Below are 19,353 nucleotides of genomic sequence, written 5' to 3' on the forward strand. Positions count from 1 at the left end.
AGTTCTGACATATAATACACAAGTTCTCACACATAATACATCAGTCCAGCAGCCACAGAGAGGCCTGTTTATCTCTTTAGCCCCTTCCAGAAAGTAGTTTGTGCCAGTGTTGTCAGCCTCAAAGGCAGCTGTATCAAGGGCTTATTGCAATATATTTAAATGATGAGATTTCTAGAGGAGCTAGCAGTCCAAGAAAATAGGATGCCATCATAAAGCTTAGTTACTTTGCACCTGTTATGTTAAAGTACTTGAGGCTGAACTCTATTGAAATTATACAGGTAAAAGCTAAAAAAATGCTGGGTTTTTTTTTCAAAGGCAGAGATCTCAGACTAGAATGTCGTCTTTCTGCTGTGACATTATTTCTATGGAATAAACTGCTACTAGGCTCTTGAAAGGAATATGAGCTGTCTAGTGAGCTCAGAAGTAACGCTTTTTTAAAAAAAAAAAAATCACTTAAGTGCCAAGGTAGTGCTGCTTAAGCTAGCACGTTCCTACATGTGTGGATATAGTAATGCCAATATCTGAATTGCCATTTTATTTGCACTTTTTAAAGTGCAAACGATTTTTGCTTTTTAAAGTGTTACAGACGTGGTACAGTTGTGTATTATGTCACTACTAGGAGCCTCCACATTTCTGCCATCTTTCATGAGCAGTCATGCGATGTACTCTGCGCACCTATTGCTTTTTATTCAAGCTCACTTCTTCGTATTTTTCTCAACTGGGGCCTTGCACTGTAATTTTTTTTTCTTTTATGTTTAATAATAAAGGGAGTGTTGCAAGCACTTGTGAATAAGCTTTTTAAAAGTACTTCCTCTCATGTTTCCTATTCCATATGGTGGTACTTGTTCTATGCAGTGGAAATTTGTGGGAGAGCCTCAGGAGAGAGTTACTTCATTTTTAAAAGGACTGGAAGACTCTAATCCCTGACTTCAAAGGCATTTGGGGCTACAACACTTAAAGGGGAAATTCTGACAACACCTGATCCCATGTCATTTTTGTTTTGACTGACTTTTACTTGGTTGCACAGAATATATTCCCCTTGAAATCTGTGGTCAGACTGAAGCACTAACAGAGCAATTATCACCTTTTATTGTATGTTTCTAAAGCTTCTAGCACTGCAAGACTGAGCTCAGTGGCAGACCTTAGGTGGTAGCACAGTATGATGATTAAATTAACGTAATTTCTTTTCAAGCAGTAACCATTTACTGTTGGTGTGTCTAGATGCAGTGATCCTCCCGCATGGATTGGAAGCCAGGTTAGCTTGTGCAGTCCTCACTTCCCCACAGGAGCACTTACACAAATAGACCAGTGGTTCTCTGGGATGAAGAAATGTGCCGTGCTCTGCTGCCGGGTGGCTGGGGAGCTGCCAACCATGAACTGGTATGGATATTGTACTAACAAAAGTCTGCTTACTTTTTGTACAGGGGTCAGCTGGCTTACCTGGAGAAACTGGGCCATCTGGAAGCCTTGGTGAAAAGGTATAATAACGTATCTGACTACTTAGCAGCAAAAATCAGCTTTGAAAACTATTGGGGTGATAAAATACTGGTGAGAGATTGTTTACTGACTACTGACAAAGCTAATATTCATGCAGCTATTTCAGAGCACAGGGATGTAATAAATGGTAGCACAAATGCTGTTATTTGAGGTATGTATCTGGTATCCTTGATTTTTCTTGGCAATGAATTTAGAGCTGATAGATTTGATATCTTGTTCGTATTATGGCACTTACTTTACTATCCACTGCTATTGATTCACAGAAACTGGCATAAATTATAGTTCTTTTATATAGTACTCACTGGTCGTGCACTGCTACATAATGAAAAGACAAAAGTAGAAGGGTTAAAATTTGGCTGTATGCATTAACTGAGTAAAGAAGACAACATTGTTAGTTTTGTCTGCTGTGCATTAACAGTTGTGTTTATGAAAGTAAAGTCTGGCAGACAATGTGACTAGAACAGTATAAATAGCCTAAGCATATTTGACATGATTTTATTTAGGTGAAGTATTTTAAAACTGAAAAACAGGAAACTATTACTGGACTGCATGTCAGCTTCAGTTATAATAATAACATAATTGTTTGTCGGAATGATCCAGCACCATTTATATTTATTCCCTGCAGGGCTGAATTGTTTCACCTAGACTGATGGCTGCTATTTAGATATTTTATTGTGAAAGTCTTAATAATGTATTAGAACTTCCATGAAAATCTGATGATAATTTATATAATCTATGAAAGTAAATATATCAGTGGAAAGCACTGCTTGTTAAAACTAAAATTTAGACAAGTCTCGTATGGTTTTAATCATAATATCACCTTAGAATTCAGTGTCAAAGGATTCTTGTTCTTTATAATTATGCTTGGCCCAACAAAGATTACCTTGGGATACTACTGCTAGTTTAGCTAGGAGGGAAAAGGCAGTAAAAGACTAATTAATCTATCAGCAAATGGAAGCAAACTTCTTCATGGTGCAAGAATTGTTGTCATTGCTATGCTGTTTCTGTAGAATTTATCATCTTCCTCTTTCATGGATTAAACAGTACAATGTAAACATGCTATGTGGATTTAAATGACAAACATACTTCCAGCATAATTATTTTAAAGATATGTGTCGTAACAGTATGCAACATAAAATATAGCATTATCACTATGTCATGTGTACTATCTGCAATAAAAGTGTAATATTTGTATGGCGATGGTCTACAGCCAAGCCTGGTGTTTGGGCTGGATGTTATATGAATAAAAGGCGAGAAAGTGTGTAAGACAAGAAAGAGACCCTTCCTACCTCCCCTACTCCAGTTGCTTCTGCAACTGCTGAAGGGCTGGTCTTGCTTTTGGATACGAGCTTTCCTAACACATACTGAAGAAATGAGGAACAAAATTTTGGTTTTTGCTTTTTTTTTTTGTGGTGAATTTTATGGATTAAAGAACATAACTATAAATGTGATGCACCCAACAGAGAGAAAAGGGATCTGCTAGCTGCAGTTTGCAAAGGCTGATGTACCAAATCTCTTCTTCAGTCTTTTAGGAAATGGGAAGACAGAGAAATTCAGTTTTAACATCTTTTCAAAATATGGGCGGGCTTGTAGGAGGAAGGAGTACAGAAATTCAACAAAAGTTATTTTCTTTTTAATTTTTTGTTAAAGGGAGAGCGAGGCAGTCCAGGACCAGTAGGTCCTCCTGGAGAGAAAGGTGTCATGGTAAGTCACAAACAATGTAGAATCTGTAATTATGTTACTTACAAAGGCACTTTCCTTTCCAAAATACTAATAAATTCTCACTCTTCTGATGGTGCAAGATTTATGGAAAAGAGTAGTATTTATGATGTGTTGTTCCTAGAAAGTTTCATTTAGCAGCTTTATCCCTTCTGTGGAAATGACATTGTAAGGTGATCTGCTGAATGAAGCAGCCGAGCAACTGCATTTTTGAAAAATGGCTCTAAGCAGACTCAAATAAAAAATTAAACACAATTAATTGAAAGGAGACATAAATAAAGGAGGGAAAGTAAATGAATGATCTCCTGTGTAGACTGGCTTAATGCATGTTATTCTAATAGACAGACTGGTAACCAGCATCACCTCTAATTCCAGTGCACAGCAGTACCCAGACAGCCCCTGGGTGCCACTCTGGTGGGAGGACAGGCTTCCTGACAACACCACTTGTCCTAAATCAGGACACAACATTTCATGCAGCATTGGACAATCTAGAGGCAACTGTCATGTTAAGCAGGTTGTTGGGGCACAGAAGTAAAAAGCTATACACATGTGCCCATTGTCACATTCATGTTGAAGTCCTCAAGGAGGAGTGGTTAGGGTTTGGTTGTGTGTTTGCTAGCGAGCACTGTGATGGCTCCAGAATGTATAGTGAATGCATTTTGTCTTGGCTAGTCTGCCCACACCAGGATGTGTCCACTTTCTGTTCCCGCTGTCACAGCCTTGACGTGAGGATTTTGAAATTCATCTGGAACTCAGCAGCAGATTGTTTCAGTAAATCCCTGTTAGATAGTGCCTGTGTAAGGGAAAATTTCTTAGGTTGCTTTAATGATTACTGTGATATATCCAAACAAATATCTGTTTTCTGAACAAAATTTTGGGAACAAATTTTGCAAGATTAAACACTTTATTAATTTACCTCCAATTTTTCAGGTAAGTGACTGGATTTGTTATTGTTTTTGTAATAACAATTTTGATAAAAATGTTCTGTCTTTTCTATATTTATTTCAATTCTAGGGCTACCCAGGACCTCCAGGAGGCCCTGGACCTGTGGGACCAGAAGGATTACCTGTAGGTATAGAGTGGTGCTTTGGTTTGACATAAAATGTACCATTTTCAAGTTGTCTTTTTGCTCTGTAGAAGCTAAGAATGGTTTCTAATTTGTACTGCAGTCTATAGAACTGTCATGAAAACTTACCCACCCGGACACAAATCTGTTCATCTGCTCTTTCCCAGGATGATCCATGACAGATGGGAAAACTAATTGTATCGTTTACTCATCCATTTAAAAATTACTCTGTTGAGACAAGTAGGGAAATAGAATTTTTTAAGGACGGTTTATAATTGCACAACAATTTTATTATTAATTCTTTGATGCCTAATATAACTTAAATATATTCATTATGTGTTTAGTTTCATTGTTAAAAATAAATTCTATTCTAATTTGCTGTGTATAGTTGTGTTATAATTGGGCTACTATGGGTCTTCAGTACAGACAAAAACTGAATCTTTTATCACAAATTACTAGGTTTTTTTAACGTAATGTTGCTGAAATACAGGTATCCTTTAGCAGTTTTGGGATGTTGGACAGCAGTAATTCGTCCCAACTGTCGTATCATGATTTCTCATTCAGAATAAAGTTACATAGAGTCTCTTATTTAGATTTTTCTAGATAAATTATACTAACACAATTAATTGAATTTGAACCATGAGTGAAAGTGATTGATCTGTATTGGTTGCATTGACTATTGCTCGGTGTGCGTGAGCCTTGTGATTTTCATAAATCTGTGTACAGAAGATAATGAATAATGAGTTTATTTGACATGTAGGGACCTTCAGGGACAAGAGGACCACCAGGGCCACAAGGACCGAAGGGAAGAAGAGTAAGTAACATTGCTGTTTCATGTTACTTAGAGCAGAGAGTCGTGTGTGTTGCCAATATGAATCTGAAGTGTAGCCCATGTATAGTTGCTTCCTTTGAACTCTGTTCTCCGGTCTCAAGCCATTTGTACTGAAGTCAGACTGATAATACTTGTGTTTCCATGTAGGAAGCTATATGAATCTTCATTTCTCCTCACATTACAGTTAAATGGGGTTTTGCCATTGATTTCAGCTGAGAGCAGGACCAGAACCAAAATGGCTGCTAGCCTTATTTTCTGTATACATAAATAGGCAAGTGTTGGCATTTTTAACTGCCATTGGACTGTTTCAATATTTTACGGACTATTTTCTTTATCTACATGTCATTTATGTCTTTGGAAAGACAGTCAAAATCACCCAAACGTAGTTCTGAGAGAGGAAGAAGCAAAGTCAGAAGATCGTGTAAGGTAGAATCTCAAACCTCTGGTTAGATTGTCATTTCCATTTCATGCATTTTTATCAGGGAAATGGGAACCATTTTTTTCACTGTATACAAAACACTAATCCAAAGCCCACATAAGCAAAGAGGGAGTCTGTCCATATCAATTTGTGTGAGCATTTGACCACAATGCATAAAATCAGCATCAGTGAAAGTATTGCAGTTTGTTACTTGGGGATGGTTGGCTACATGGTTATCATACACACTTTTCTTCATAAACCCCACCAGTCACTTGCACTTCCTGTCTGGAGTTTTTTTGGTCATGTTTTTGCAGTCTGAGCTCAAGGTGGCTGCAGGAAGTGCTTGCAGTTTGTAGTATAGATGGGTTTGGTTGCAGCATGAGCAAGTGCATTCTAACTGGATTTATGGAGCTTGTCGAGAATAGCAGTGAAGATGCACCCTTCTAACATCGGCCTCACATAGCAGTTTGACAGCATATCCAGGCTTCCTATGAGATTTGTACAACTCGTACTAGTGTCTGGACCAGTACTTACCACTCATTGCTGATAAAGTCCCCTGAATCCTTGTCAGTGAGATGATTTTATTGGCTTCTTTCTGTCATAGGAAGCAGAAACTTTTGTTGCTGCTACAGAAAAATGCAATTATAGCTTTCCTTTATCCTCGTTTGTTATTGATACATATGTTTTCTCAGAAAATACACAGTAAAATTTGAAACATTGTAAGATCTGGAGGTTTTACTCCAGTTAAGCATTTACTCCAGAAGCACGCATTGCATTTTAAATAAGGCTTTAAATATCTTTGATCTTTGAATATTTATTGTATCTGAAATAGGTGATATTTTGAAATATACAATATTTTGAATATTCTGTATATTCAAAATATACAATGCTTAGCAACTTTGCAGTACGCTACAGGATTATTCATAAGAGAAGCTTCACGTGTTTCAAATGAATCTTCCTTCTTTAGTATGGTTTCCTCCTCCTTCAGAAGAAATCTGTTTTAATTTACCTCTTTGTTCATGGTGCAGTTTGTAGGAACAATTTGTGAAATGTAGCATATGAAATGTATAATTTCTGTTAAAAGTCTGCAATAGTGGTTCTGGGTTACCCTGTATTAGAGAGGTTTCCAGCTGGCAATGCCAAGTGTTTGGGTTTGGGGATGCTTTTTTTTTTTTGTTTCAGACATAGGGTAAAATTTATCCCAGACTTCAGTTTCCTTAAATGAGTGAAGCAGATTTGAGCATATATCTACATACACTTCGAACTTCTTGTGCTTGTCTGAAGTACCTATTAGTAGGAGATTTGTCCGAGTCTGGGTTTTGGGATTAAGGAAGCTATTATCTCAGCATCTTATGCAAAACGACAGACCCACCATCATCAGAGAGAATCTGTATGGCCTTCTGAAAATAGCCTTCACTTTTCCCTTACAATAGATGCGTTTTTGAAAAGTGTACTTAAAAGGATATATTAGTAAAAACATCTTTCTGGGGAATTAATTTGCTAATTTAATAATAGAAATTTTAATTTAATAATGAATTATCTGAAAAAAAAACCACAAAACCCACAAATTTGTATACAGTAAGAAATATTCAGTATTACTTTGATAATTTTACAGGCAGAAATAGCAAATGCTTCCCACATCTCACAGGTCACCTGCTTATTTTCTGAACTGAATATGTCACACATATGTAATCTATCAGTGCTCAGAAAAGTGCGTTTATTGAGGCCTGTTTGTCAGGCAAAGCTGAAATGCAGATATATTTGTTTATGCAACGTATCTAACAAAGATATGAAAAAGAAACCTTAATCAGCTACAGAAGGTGAGAATCCACTCGCGCTGATAAGCACAGTGAACTACCAAGAACTGGTGTAAGCGGGATCGTCCAACCCCAGGCATCAGGTAGCAAAGTAGCTCCTGAAGTGTTCAAAAGGTGCTTATAGAAATGTGTTCAGTGGAGAGAGGCTCTAGGGGCTCCTGGGAGCCCTATGTTAGTAACTAAGGCAGCCTTCTGACAGGAGTGGGAATCTCTGCTTTGGTTTAGAGGCACGAAGGGAAAAAAAGCCTTTTTGCTTCACAAGCAGATTTGAAAATGTAAATCAAAACAGAAATTGAAAGCAATTGTGAGGCTGAAAAGAAGTAGCAGCTTGGCACCACTTTTTCTTCAGTGGCCTGATTCAGTGAAACAAATGGGTGCCTTGCCCCTCTGTGATTTCAGCAGGAGCATGGCTGAAAGTGAAATACATGCTGAAGAGTTATACTGAGTCAGGACACGCAAGCCAGGGCATCAGATGAGGAGTACGCATATGCAGTCATTTGCACTGTAAAATGCTGATGTTTGAGCTTCATCTAAAAATGAAAATCCCTTGGGCCCTATCGGTCCACCACAGTTTGTTTGATTGGTGGCCTGTAGGATGGCAGTGAGTTAGAAGGCTAGCTCAGAAGTAATTTGGTGTAAATAGTTGTCTCCGAGATTGGTACTGAACTGCTACAGGTTGTACATTTTAATTCCTCTGCACATAGTATTCCCCTCTAAACTCCTCCTCTGATCCTTCCCTCCTGGCAAGTCTGTCTGCCAGCATCACCAGAGCTGGTGTCAGAGCCAAGCTACTGACATGAACGTGAGTCCTCTCCCTGCAGGCTCTCCTCCCTCCCAGCAGCATCTGCTAGCTGATGATTGTTCTTACAGGGGAACGACTTATTTTCATTTAGATTCTATTTTGAAGGTAGGAGATAGTTTTTATTTAAGGAGTGTCACATCTTCTGCCAACTGAGACAGGAATCTTTGAGGGAGTCTGTGTCTCTGATTTTGGCAGCACATCATGGAGTACATTGCTTATAATTAAAGATCACTCAAAATAAATCCCAAACATCCCAAGTTCTGTGGAAGTCCCAGTTTGGAGCTGTGGTTTATGCCTCCATCCAGCATGACTGGGAATGCTTCATGGAAGGGGGAGTCTCAGAGCAGACTCAGATCTTCAGGCTCTGCGAACAAACTCCCACTGAAGCCACGGAGAATTTTGTCTACTCTCAGACCCAAAGTGGAATCTTGCATGAGGCAAATATCTGGGGGCCCCTGAAACCTGGGGTTTGTCATCACTGGATTCAGAAAGAGAAGTGTCAGAATCACGAGCTCTGTGTGGCAGGCCTTGGAAAAATGCATACCACAGTCACATACAGAAGTTAAATAGAAGCATATGGAAATTCCCCTTTGTTGTGTACTGAAACAAAAACGTATCCCGTCTTCACAGCTGGAATCTGCAGGAAGTCTTAAGAGCGCTGACCCTCTACTTCTGCACTGTCACAGAGTAGAATTTCTCCATCTCATAAATTCTGGACCTTTCAGCAACCAGTTCACATCCAAGATTACCCAGCAGCCTATTTCTGCCTGAGAGTATCCAGCTCTGTCTCTAGTACACCCGGGAGTTCTGGCCAGCTGAAGGCAGGCTGTCTGGGAGTCTATGGAGTATCTCGCTGTCAGGGAATTTGGGGGGATATGCCACTGAGCACAGTGCTAGCACAGAGCTTCCTCAGCTCATGCTCGAGACTTGATGCACTTCAGCTGGAATCATGTGAAAGGTTGGGTCCTTTTGTGACCCACATTTTATTTTTTAGTGTTAATTTCATGAAAACACAGAGGGGGAACACTGCTTTGTAGATACTTCAATGGCACAATGCCACTCTGGGTGGTGGGAATATCTGTATCTAAGAGAAGGAATTTCTCTCCATGACCAGAAGGAAGAAATACATTAGTCTGGAAGGCATGCTGGTAGCAGTGTAGGCAGCCATGAAGCCATTGCTGCATGGTTTTTTGTTGTTCTTGTTTGCTAATGTATGGAGGAGAAAACCACAATGACAGAGACTGGTTCTGCTTTTAGTTCATGCCATAATCTCTGACTAACACAACTGTAGCTTTTAATTTGAGAGGAAGAGGTCCTGTATCATTAGATTCATTTCATGAGTGAGACCTACACAAAATTCTCAATAGCTGCTAAGATTCTTAGCAGTTAGTATTCTTCAGGCTCATGCTTGGTGTTTTAAAGCTCAAAAGCAATAATTTTTCTGCTTTTACTTTCCTTGAATGCAACTCACGAAATTCAATTTTGAAAATGCAGATAAATGACATAATGAAGTGCTGTAAGTTTGGGGTCAGGCAACAGCAGCTTATGTCTGTGGCAGCCAGGAGGGTTATCTCTGCTTCAGTTGTGTCTGTACTGGCATGAAGAACCTCAGTTACCTAAGGACATCAGCCCTCAGTTTTAATGAGTGATATCTTTCATACTTCTCACAGCAGGGAATAGGGAACCTAGAAAAATGTGTGCACTTCAGGGTTATGTGAAACAAGTGGCCAGTGTGCTTTGTGATACATCAATAGCTGAGTGTGTTTATCTGTCTTAATTGTTCAAAGGAAGTGAGACTAAAATTGATGTAATTTTCTAATATTCTTCCATGTCAACCACCAAAAAAGAGAAGTAGCTACATAGTGTGTTTGTTATTTTCACTCTTCTTATATGTAGGAGGCAGGATGAGAAAGAACAAAAAGAGTTAACTGATGCTTCTTGCCTTCTTAGATGAACTTTTTCTCAGATTATCATCCTAGAGTTTTCAATGTAATATGTTCCATTTTAGAAACAAAGCTGAACCCATGCCAAAGAAAAAAAGTAGTAGCAGTCGTTTGGCAGCCTTACTCCCCAGCTCTGTTGCAACCTAAATTAAATAACAGCAGGCAAATCGTGTGTATCTCTTATTCTGTACTAGCTACAGTAGGAAATGATACAGATCCAATTAATCTGTGCCAATAATGAGTCACACCATACTATTTAGAGGAATGTTATGGTGTGCTTTTGTTAGAATATTAAATTGCCTTTCCCTCGGATTCACGCAGTCTGTTCTGTGGATGGCTAAAGGCAGGCATGGCCCAGAGCCAGAAGCTGAGCATCGTGTTGGTTTCTGTTACTTTTTTTTCAATCAAAATTATATAGTAGAACACTGGTGTTTTGAATGGTAGGCCTTTTAGCATGGTTATTAGAGATCAAATCAGTTGTCATTCTCTTCCTAATGTGTTCACAGAATTTATCTGTTAATATTATTAATGATAGAAGATAAAACCTAGAAAGAAATTTCTTTATTACGCATATCTGTACAATCAAAATGTGTCCCATTTTCTCCTTGAATATTTAATTTTGAGATTCTATCCCCTGATCAGCCCTGTGGAGGACGCACAAAGACAAATGACAGGTCACATATCTAAAAAGTCTGAGAAACACTAAAACTATCCTGCAGTTGCTCAGCTTAACACTTTCAATTTCCCCCTTCCTATGTTGCCCTTGGTGATTCCTCCACAGCTCTTCCATGAGCTTCTCTCCCATTCAAACCCCCCAGCTTAATGACCTGTCCTCACTCCATCTCAAAGTTTCCTCCTGTCCCTTCTCATCCTGTTCTTTGAGACATTTCACGTGAAAGGAACATCAGATCATGGGACTCTAAACCTGCTTAGTCTGCCTTGCATTTTCACCACAACCCATTTTGTGTGCATTATAGATAGCAGTTACAGAAAAAGTGCAGAGCAGTAACCTGACAATAATTTGATCAAGATGTTTAACTATCTTTTAATTATGCTATATAATAATTCAGTAATTGAGCTTACACAGTTACATAATCTTAACGTGAGGCCCAGTCTTGTTCTTATAAAGGCCTTCATCACCCTTGAAAACACCATTAGTGATTTGGTTCTGATCTCTGAGTGCATTGAAGTCACCAGGAGTTTTTTTCCACAGACTTCAGTATCCTTTGGCTTGGGACCTTTACTTTGAGAGCCATGCAGCAACCCAGTGTGTTGTCTTCTGTAGCCTCTTTTCTCCTCTAGCTTTAAAAAAATGCCTGTACATACTCAGTCCTGGCTTAGACCAAAACAAGAAAGGTGGTCAGGCTAACCCAAGGATTGCCTTGCAAAACCTGTGTCTCAAGCTACTGAGGTATCAAAAGTATTCAGACAGCTTTCCCTGCCTATTCATTTTCCCTTTCCTATGGTTTCTATGTGTTCCTCGTGCTGGCCAGAAGCAGCAGTGCTGAAATGCTGATGGGTAAGCTTGTGGTGGGATATTTCTGGCTCTGCCAGAGGTTGTAACTATATATCAGCTCACAGGAAAGGCCTTTTCTGGAGAGATTTCTGTTTCAGGAGAAAAGCCTAAATGATTCTGGATACACATTGTTCCTGGGTTACCAGTCAGACATTTCTTTCACTGTAGCTCCAGTGCTTACCATCTGTTCTGGTAGAGGTTTAGATGTGCATCAGTAAACACAGCCAGAAGGAACAGAATTCTGCTATATTTTTGTCTCAAAAAATTCAAGAGGGACATGGAAGTCACAGACGTTTTTGAGGGGAAAGTAATCTAAATAAAATCAGATGTGCTTCCAACAAAGTCATTTTACAAGCCCCTGTTATTACCTATTAGAAAAGTATTACAGCTCCCTGGAAATCAGTCATGATTGCTTGCCCTGAACTATAAACTGTAGCCCGAGATGTAAGGTTCTTTACAACTCAGAAATGCACTCTGAAAATGCAGATCGTTTTCCTCTAGGCACTGCCATAGCAGTGTACTAGTTCCCTCTGACTCCAGCCCAGCTCAGATGCCACCAGGAAAGCTGTTGTGTCTCATCCTTCCACTGCATACTGCTGTAAAGAGCCTGCCTCTGTCTTGATACTTATGTAGCTCTTGCTTTAAAGCAGTCGTTGGTTTTAGGTCGTTATTAACTGGTTTTAATTTTATTTTCTATACCCAAACAGTCATGGTGTTTAGAATTATGGAAATAATCTCCTAAGTCAGCATGGATAAAATATTCTTTTCCATTTTGCTCATGATCTATTTTAAGGATTTTTCATTTGCTTGTAAACTAATGGATTTAGATTTCCAGTCTTAAATAATAATTTCTGAATGTTTTGGCAATAAATATTTGTCATATTGTAATACAATAATATAACAGGTTATCTTTGTTCATGTATTGGTTATAAAAAGTCAATTTACAAGAGACATTTTAGTCTAACAATAGAGCAGTTCACTATGCAAAATTATAGATTCCTTTTAATCTTGCCCCTTAATGGAAGAACTTTATCTACCTGTTTTAGAATCTTACTAGCAAGCTGGATTTTTGCATATACGACTTATACTATGCTCAAAAGCAAGCACTCCTTATAACCAGTGCTCATCTAAATTCTTCTAAATATGTGTCTGTTGCATGCATACAAGGTGGATGGAAAAAGAGAGCAGAAAATATCAGCCTGCAAGCTGGCTCCAACATTTTGTTTACATATTTTTCAAAAAACCTTTCTTATTAAATTCATATTTCAGCAAACCAGAAACTTATTTTATTCTTTGAAGCTTTATTTCAAACTTAACATACAATGAAAATTGGCTTTTGTGCTAGCAAAACATGTTTCCCCTCTCCTATAGCTTAGGTTGCATCTCCATGATGATAACAAAAAATAATGCATGATTAATATTCCAAATCACTTGTTCGATATTCAGGGGCCAAGAGGTCTAGACGGTCCTCCAGGAGAACCAGGAACACAAGGCATTAAGGTGAGTGCTTGCATTGCTCAGTACTGTACAAAACATTGAGACAGACCATAACAGATAAGAAAACAAACAAACAAACAACCCAGCATGCCAGAAGCCATAAAGTTCCATTTAATCCAGGAGATTTGCAAATTTCTGCCTTCTTCAGGTACTTCCTTATTATGGTATTAAGCCCATCTAAGCCTGAATCTGCACTTTTTGCAGTTACCCAGCATTTCAACTGACAGCAACTGTATGCAGCTTACCTCACAAATGCACATAGAATTAACACATTGTTGATTATTTATCAGGGAGAAAGAGGCGATCCAGGAAAGAAAGGAGTTCCTGGGCTCATTGTAAGTATTGGAGCCAATATTTGTAATAATCCTTAACACAGTTACTGTTAATTTCTGAGCTGTGTTTGGAAATTATTTGAAGCCAGCATTGTCTTTCAATATTTCTCTTTGACCAGGGTAAAGCTGGAAATCCAGGAGAAAGAGGAGATCAGGGTGCACTTGTGAGTATGAAATTCTCTAGTATTTCTACCAAAAAAAAAAAAATCCACAAAATCTCATACTTTTTCACACTCGGATGAGGCAATTTGTCTACTTTAGAGCAGCTGGAAAACTGACAGTGTGGTTTGCATTTATTCATACAAAGAATCAGGGGCAGAAGTGAGAGTAAGTGTGAACATGGTCTAGTTTGCTACAAGACCAGTGTTTTCATGGATGATGGTCCACAGAATACAACATGATAGCAAATTGCAGCAGAAGAAATGGCCATTGTAGTTAGTAGGAAGGTCATAGAAGTTGGTTTGTTTTTTTTCGTTTGATTGTAGTTTTAAGGGAGAAAGTCATTGTGACATGGAAAAATAAGTCTTCAATAGATTTTAGAGTAGATGTGTACTATCAATGTTGGGATAAATGTAGAAAAGTGTGTAAAATGTATGTCATGTAGGAGAAAAATCCTCCTTTTAGGGCTTCTTTCAATGGAAATCTAACATGTTCTATTTGAGGCTTTCTTTTTACAAAGGTTACCAGTCAGTCCAAATTGTATTGGATTTTCAATAAGGAAGAAGGCAGAAAAGCAGAAACAAAACATTAATGGTGGTGATTTTGAGCTAAAATTGAGACTCAAAATGTTGGTTGTCACTGTACTTCTCTTACCTCTTCTGCTCAGATTTAGGAGCTTGTTGTGTCACCTTTGACATGATGGGTTTTCATTTCCTCTTCATTCACTAGGACTTTTAGATGGATTTATATATGCAGAAATTAATGAAGCAAAACCTCATTAGGTTGAAATGATGGGAATTAGTACATTTATTGCAAAGTACAAGATACTGCTCTATTTCTCCTACAGCTACAGTTTCTAGACAAGAGTCTGAGACAGATACGCTGTGAGCCAGGTTGAGCAGAAAGAAAAGTGGGCTGTGAACCTTACTGATGATCTCAAATACAGTTTGTAGAGCAGAACGCTCATAACATTGTGTTTAGGCCCAGTTTGTGCACACAAGCAGTGTGTGAATCTAAGGAGAATGATGAGGAACTAGTAAATCGTGGGTCAGCTAAGATCCATCCCCATGTAAAAGAAACTGAGGAAGGGTTTACTCAGGGCTCCCTTACCTGCCACAGGAGCTAGTGATGTGGTAATGCATGTAAACCAGAAGAAAAGGCTGCACATATTTCTTGGGTATTTCTGAGCAAGTAATTGAGTGAGCAGAAATAAGGGAGGAAGTGGCTTTTCACAGAATATGAAACAGCTTGTTTCCAATGGTTTTTGTATTTTCTTTTAATCTTCCAGGGTTTGCTTGGGCCTCCCGGAACCACAGGAGACAGGGGACCAATGGGAGAGCCAGTAAGTTGATCCTTATGCCTGCTTAAGAATTTTTCCACATATTATACTGAATTCCCTAGTAACTCAAGTTCCGTTTTAACAAGATTCAGTGTTGCCAGCTGTGGTTAGATAGGAATTGTGGTGTAATTGTTCCAAAACTGCAGGGCTAGAGTCTGCCTCCCTTGCTTAGCGTAACGTTTCATAAGGAAACCTGTTAATCATGTTGGGAAGCACTGTAGTAAGGGGTGCACAACATAAGAGAGCATGGCAGAATCTGGACCACAATATTATGTGGCTTTATGCTGCATTGAGGTAGACATCTACATCGTGGATTTTGTAAATGTATGTGCCGATACAGATATTAGTGGTATTTTTTTCAGGCAAATGTTAGGATAGTAATTCAGGAAGAGACTGTTATAATAAACCTCAGACATTCCTCTGCTGGATGGATCCTTGTTCTGATTGTTATTATTTCAAAGCCATGCTCACTTTATGTGGCTAATATTGTGCCAGAAGATCATGCAGAATCTGCAGCAAATATATGCAAAGTGCTGCAAGGTGTAGTCATGACAGTATTGCATCAACATCTCTGGGGGTAAATCAGATTACGTAAATACAGTGAAAGAGTGTGTGCTGTCCTAGGGGAACTTGGGAGAAGGCTGCTCTTTTATAGTGCAGAAATATAACAGAGTTGTCAAAAACTGTGTTTTCATTGCTTCTGAAAAGTTATTTTGCACATCAAATGATATATAGTTAATTTAAATCTTGAAAGTGAACTATTGATATAAAGTATGTTATTTCTACTAATTATTATTATTATTTCTAATATTATTAAATACTATTTCTACTAATCCATAGGCTGACATGCTTACAGAAAGCCATTGCACATTTTTGGGGCTAGAAAAATAGCAACATTTATTTTGGTAAATTTCCTTTTGGATATAATTGCCTACTTAACTTGACCTGCCAACTTGTAGGAGTGGTATTTTCTAACAGTTATTGGATTCCTATCACTTTGTTTCTTTCATTTATTTTATCTAATCTTCATGTTGTTACATCTGAGAGAGTCATACAATGCAAGGCTTATACATAAAATTCCTGCCATTTTCTGGTCAAGTGTGAATTTTCATATATATAGAATGACTAGCAGCCTTATCTAATCTAAGTCGTCTGCTCTTGAGCAACCTACATTTCTGTTGTGCTCATCATCGTAGAATCTACATGTGCAGTGTCAGGAGTAAGAGAAGTTTATCCTGGGAACAGGGTACCTTTTCTTTCAAGCGCTGAAAGAGTAAAATATCTTCGGAAAATGGTCTGTGGAGCTAGAAAGAAGTGAGGAAAATGACACAAGATGTTATGGAATGAAACGTGTGGCTCTTTTTTTAACTGCACATCCAAGCACCTTGATTTCATCTTCTGTCAACTAGTCGCTACATGAAATCCAGCTGCTGAAGCAGTTTCTCTGGCCCTCTCACTAGTTCTGCACAGAGCAGAAAAACTCTAATTATTTGTGGAGGAGCAGAGAAACGTAAGCAATTAGAACTATTTGTAGTAATGTGCTTGATCCAAATTACACTCTAACTTTACCTACTTGTCAGACATTTCAGTAGAAAAAGGAGTCCCTATATTGCTATAAATTTTTGGCTTCTGAAATTCCCTCAAAGTCTCGGGGGAAAGATAGATTACCAATCCAGCAGACTTAGCTCTCTGGTAATATTATGAAGAAATGTTTGACTCATGGGTCAAACTGAAGCTTTGTGACACTTGCCTAGTGGAATGCCATGGAGTTGCTGAAAAAAAACCCCAATGGACTTAGTGTAGGGCCAACTGAATTCTCAATGGAAAATTAACTGCAGTTTCAGTTGTTCACACCTAAATTAAGCTATAGGGTAAAATATATGCATCTGCTGAAATCCTCTCAGTAATATGCAGTTTACTTTGTTGTCACAAGGGACGAATATACTCACATTATCACTGCCAAGTCATCAGGAGGAGCAAAACCATATGCATAGTCTGTAAGAGGAAGTGAAACAAAAAATGAGTAAATATTTGCTTAAAAGGCTTATATATATATGTATATATATAAAAATATGGGTAGCAGCATCTTTCTTTTACATAAGAATAATAGATCAACAACATGTTTTGAATTTAGAATGTACTTAAAGACAGATGAGTCCTAAAGGGGTAAATGGATATGAACTTTCTGAAAGTTCAAAGACTGGATACATCCAGAGGGTTGATTTGTCTTGACATACATTCATAGTGTCTGTGGAATCAGCTGTAAACTGTTACAGGCAACCTCTACCCCACAGCACACAAATCCTGCTCTGTGAGCAGAGATGGACAATCTAACATGCAGAGAATTCGAGCATGCTGCTTTAGGAAATGACCCCTAGGTGTTACTGCAATAAATTTATTACTTAAGGTAGGGCTTATAAGAAAATGCTCATAGTATAGTTGCCAATATTACCAAAAAGGCTCCAGCCTTTAGTCCATTACACCTCAGTGACTGTCCTGTATAAACATTGCTAAATCCATAGTGAAGCACACAGTAGTTGTTTTCAGTTAATTCCATACCAGACTGTAGGCTTTTCCACAAAGCAAACCAGACAGTCTAACAAACCTTAATTAAACAAAGTCTCAGTTAATCAAGAGGAGAGCTTAGTTTAGATAATAATTTACTTTTGGTCTAAAAGAAGAGACATCTGTGCTATTATTTGAAATCTGTTATTTCAGTGTGTCAAGATTGGCAATGAAGTCTTCAGTACTGTATGCCGTCATGGTACTTATACACACTGTTGGATTCAGGAGGAAAGAATGAAATACACTTCTTTATGCCAATTGGAAGAGTTCTGAAGAGACAAAGTCAAGACTATACAATGTAATTTAATGTTAATTGAATGATGCATCCAAAATTTTGTTTAATGCCAGGGTCCAAGAGGACAACCAGGGGATGCTGGCCCTATGGGAGAAATGGGTTTTGAGGTGAGCTTTTAATCATTTCTATAGTAATTACAAACACCCAAGCAACTAAATGAGCCTGGACAATGTATTTAGAAACTACTTTTTTAATTATCTGCAGCTGACTTAAATACTATAAGCTGCTGAGAGACTCTCTTACTTAAAACTGTTACAAAAAAAAAAGGTCTAAAATAAGTAGCTTTTTATGTTGCGAGCACTGTCTTTGGGCATACGTTCATGACATCTGCACCTAGAAGATGAATGTTTAGTTGAGCAAATGACTTTTTTTTTTTTTTTGGAAACACTATTCTCCTTGCAGTTAGACAGTAAAACAGCATTAATCATATGTATTAATCATATGTCCTTGCAAATGGTAGATGAAGCAAAGCAGCTGCAGGCAGTCTTCTTGCTGACTTTTGCTTCTATTTTTTGCTTTGTTTTTAATATCTCTTTGAAAGAAATATGATAGAATGTATTAGCCACATTTGCAATGAAGTAGCTGAGGGATGAGCTCACTTAGAACAGAAGGGATTTGGCATATTCTAAGAAACGTGCTTCTTCAGTTACCCAAAATCGAGTCTTCTGACTGACTTTGAAAAAGGTTTAAATGTAAACTTTACAAGCAGCAATCTGGTACCATTAACTCTTTAAGGGCTGAAGACTCCAAAAAGAGCTTTGTTCTCCAAAGGCTGTATCTACTTGGCTCCAAGCCTAAATAGCGATGAAGTTGTCAGTCAGATTTACAAAAGATAGACCCACAGCGCAGTTCCTGAACTCCTCCTGTACCCTCCTTTCTTGTCTTCTGTTGGACTCTAGTAAGAACAAAGAACTGTGTTGTTTTAATTTGATTTTTCAGACACACATCTTTCTTAGTGTTCTCATGCCATTTTTCTGCTTCAACTTTGGCTGTATTACTTGATGTTTGCAGAATTATTATTGGTGACCATGTGTAACAGTAGCTCTTGTGCCATGCAGGGACCTCCTGGCCATGAAGGAGAACCTGGCCTTCAGGGAGAACCAGGCGCAAAGGTAAATGTTGAAATTATTCTCTCTTGTGCTGTTTAAATTTTCAGATTTCCCTAAAAGCAAATCGGAGTTATCTGATTCATTAGCCAAGTAGGTAGTGATACAGGAAATGAGTCATTAAGAAATATTGTTATTGTCATGATGACTGCATTATCTGTAAACCTCATCATTGTTAGGAATATTGTCCCTTAAAATCCAATTAATTATTTTTCTTGTGGTATTCCAGGGAGACATTGGACCTGCTGGGAAGGCTGGAGAACCAGGCGACCAAGGTTTAAGGGTAAGCTATGGATGCAAATCTTCTTCCAAAAAGGAAAGTATGTTATGAATGTGTCAGAAATGCAGGTTGAGAAACCTTGATTTGTCAGAAGAATTCAGTAAGAAGCTAGTTTCTGATACCTTTTAAAAAAAATTGTAATATTGTAGCAAGTTAAAAAGAGTATTGAA

At 38.2% G+C, this 19,353-nt stretch overlaps 1 protein-coding gene across 4 annotated transcripts in view; it reads left to right on the plus strand.

Moving 5' to 3' along the window:
- The window catches only part of COL24A1 (collagen type XXIV alpha 1 chain), a 147,790-nt gene that overhangs the window by 89,855 nt on the left and 38,582 nt on the right, over positions 1-19,353 (plus strand). For 3 of the 4 annotated variants that reach the window (XM_068406150.1, XM_068406151.1, XM_068406153.1), the window contains 11 exons: positions 1,425-1,478; positions 3,148-3,201; positions 4,231-4,284; positions 5,043-5,096; positions 13,057-13,110; positions 13,398-13,442; positions 13,559-13,603; positions 14,887-14,940; positions 17,851-17,904; positions 18,856-18,909; positions 19,133-19,186. In XM_068406150.1, coding sequence (XP_068262251.1) covers positions 1,425-1,478; positions 3,148-3,201; positions 4,231-4,284; positions 5,043-5,096; positions 13,057-13,110; positions 13,398-13,442; positions 13,559-13,603; positions 14,887-14,940; positions 17,851-17,904; positions 18,856-18,909; positions 19,133-19,186 — 576 coding nt within the window. The remainder of the gene's footprint in view (positions 1-1,424; positions 1,479-3,147; positions 3,202-4,230; positions 4,285-5,042; positions 5,097-13,056; positions 13,111-13,397; positions 13,443-13,558; positions 13,604-14,886; positions 14,941-17,850; positions 17,905-18,855; positions 18,910-19,132; positions 19,187-19,353) is intronic. The other variant, XM_068406152.1, reaches the window with a different exon arrangement.

Source organism: Nyctibius grandis, chromosome 8, assembly GCF_013368605.1.
Source record: "Nyctibius grandis isolate bNycGra1 chromosome 8, bNycGra1.pri, whole genome shotgun sequence".
Lineage (NCBI taxonomy): Eukaryota > Metazoa > Chordata > Aves > Nyctibiiformes > Nyctibiidae > Nyctibius > Nyctibius grandis.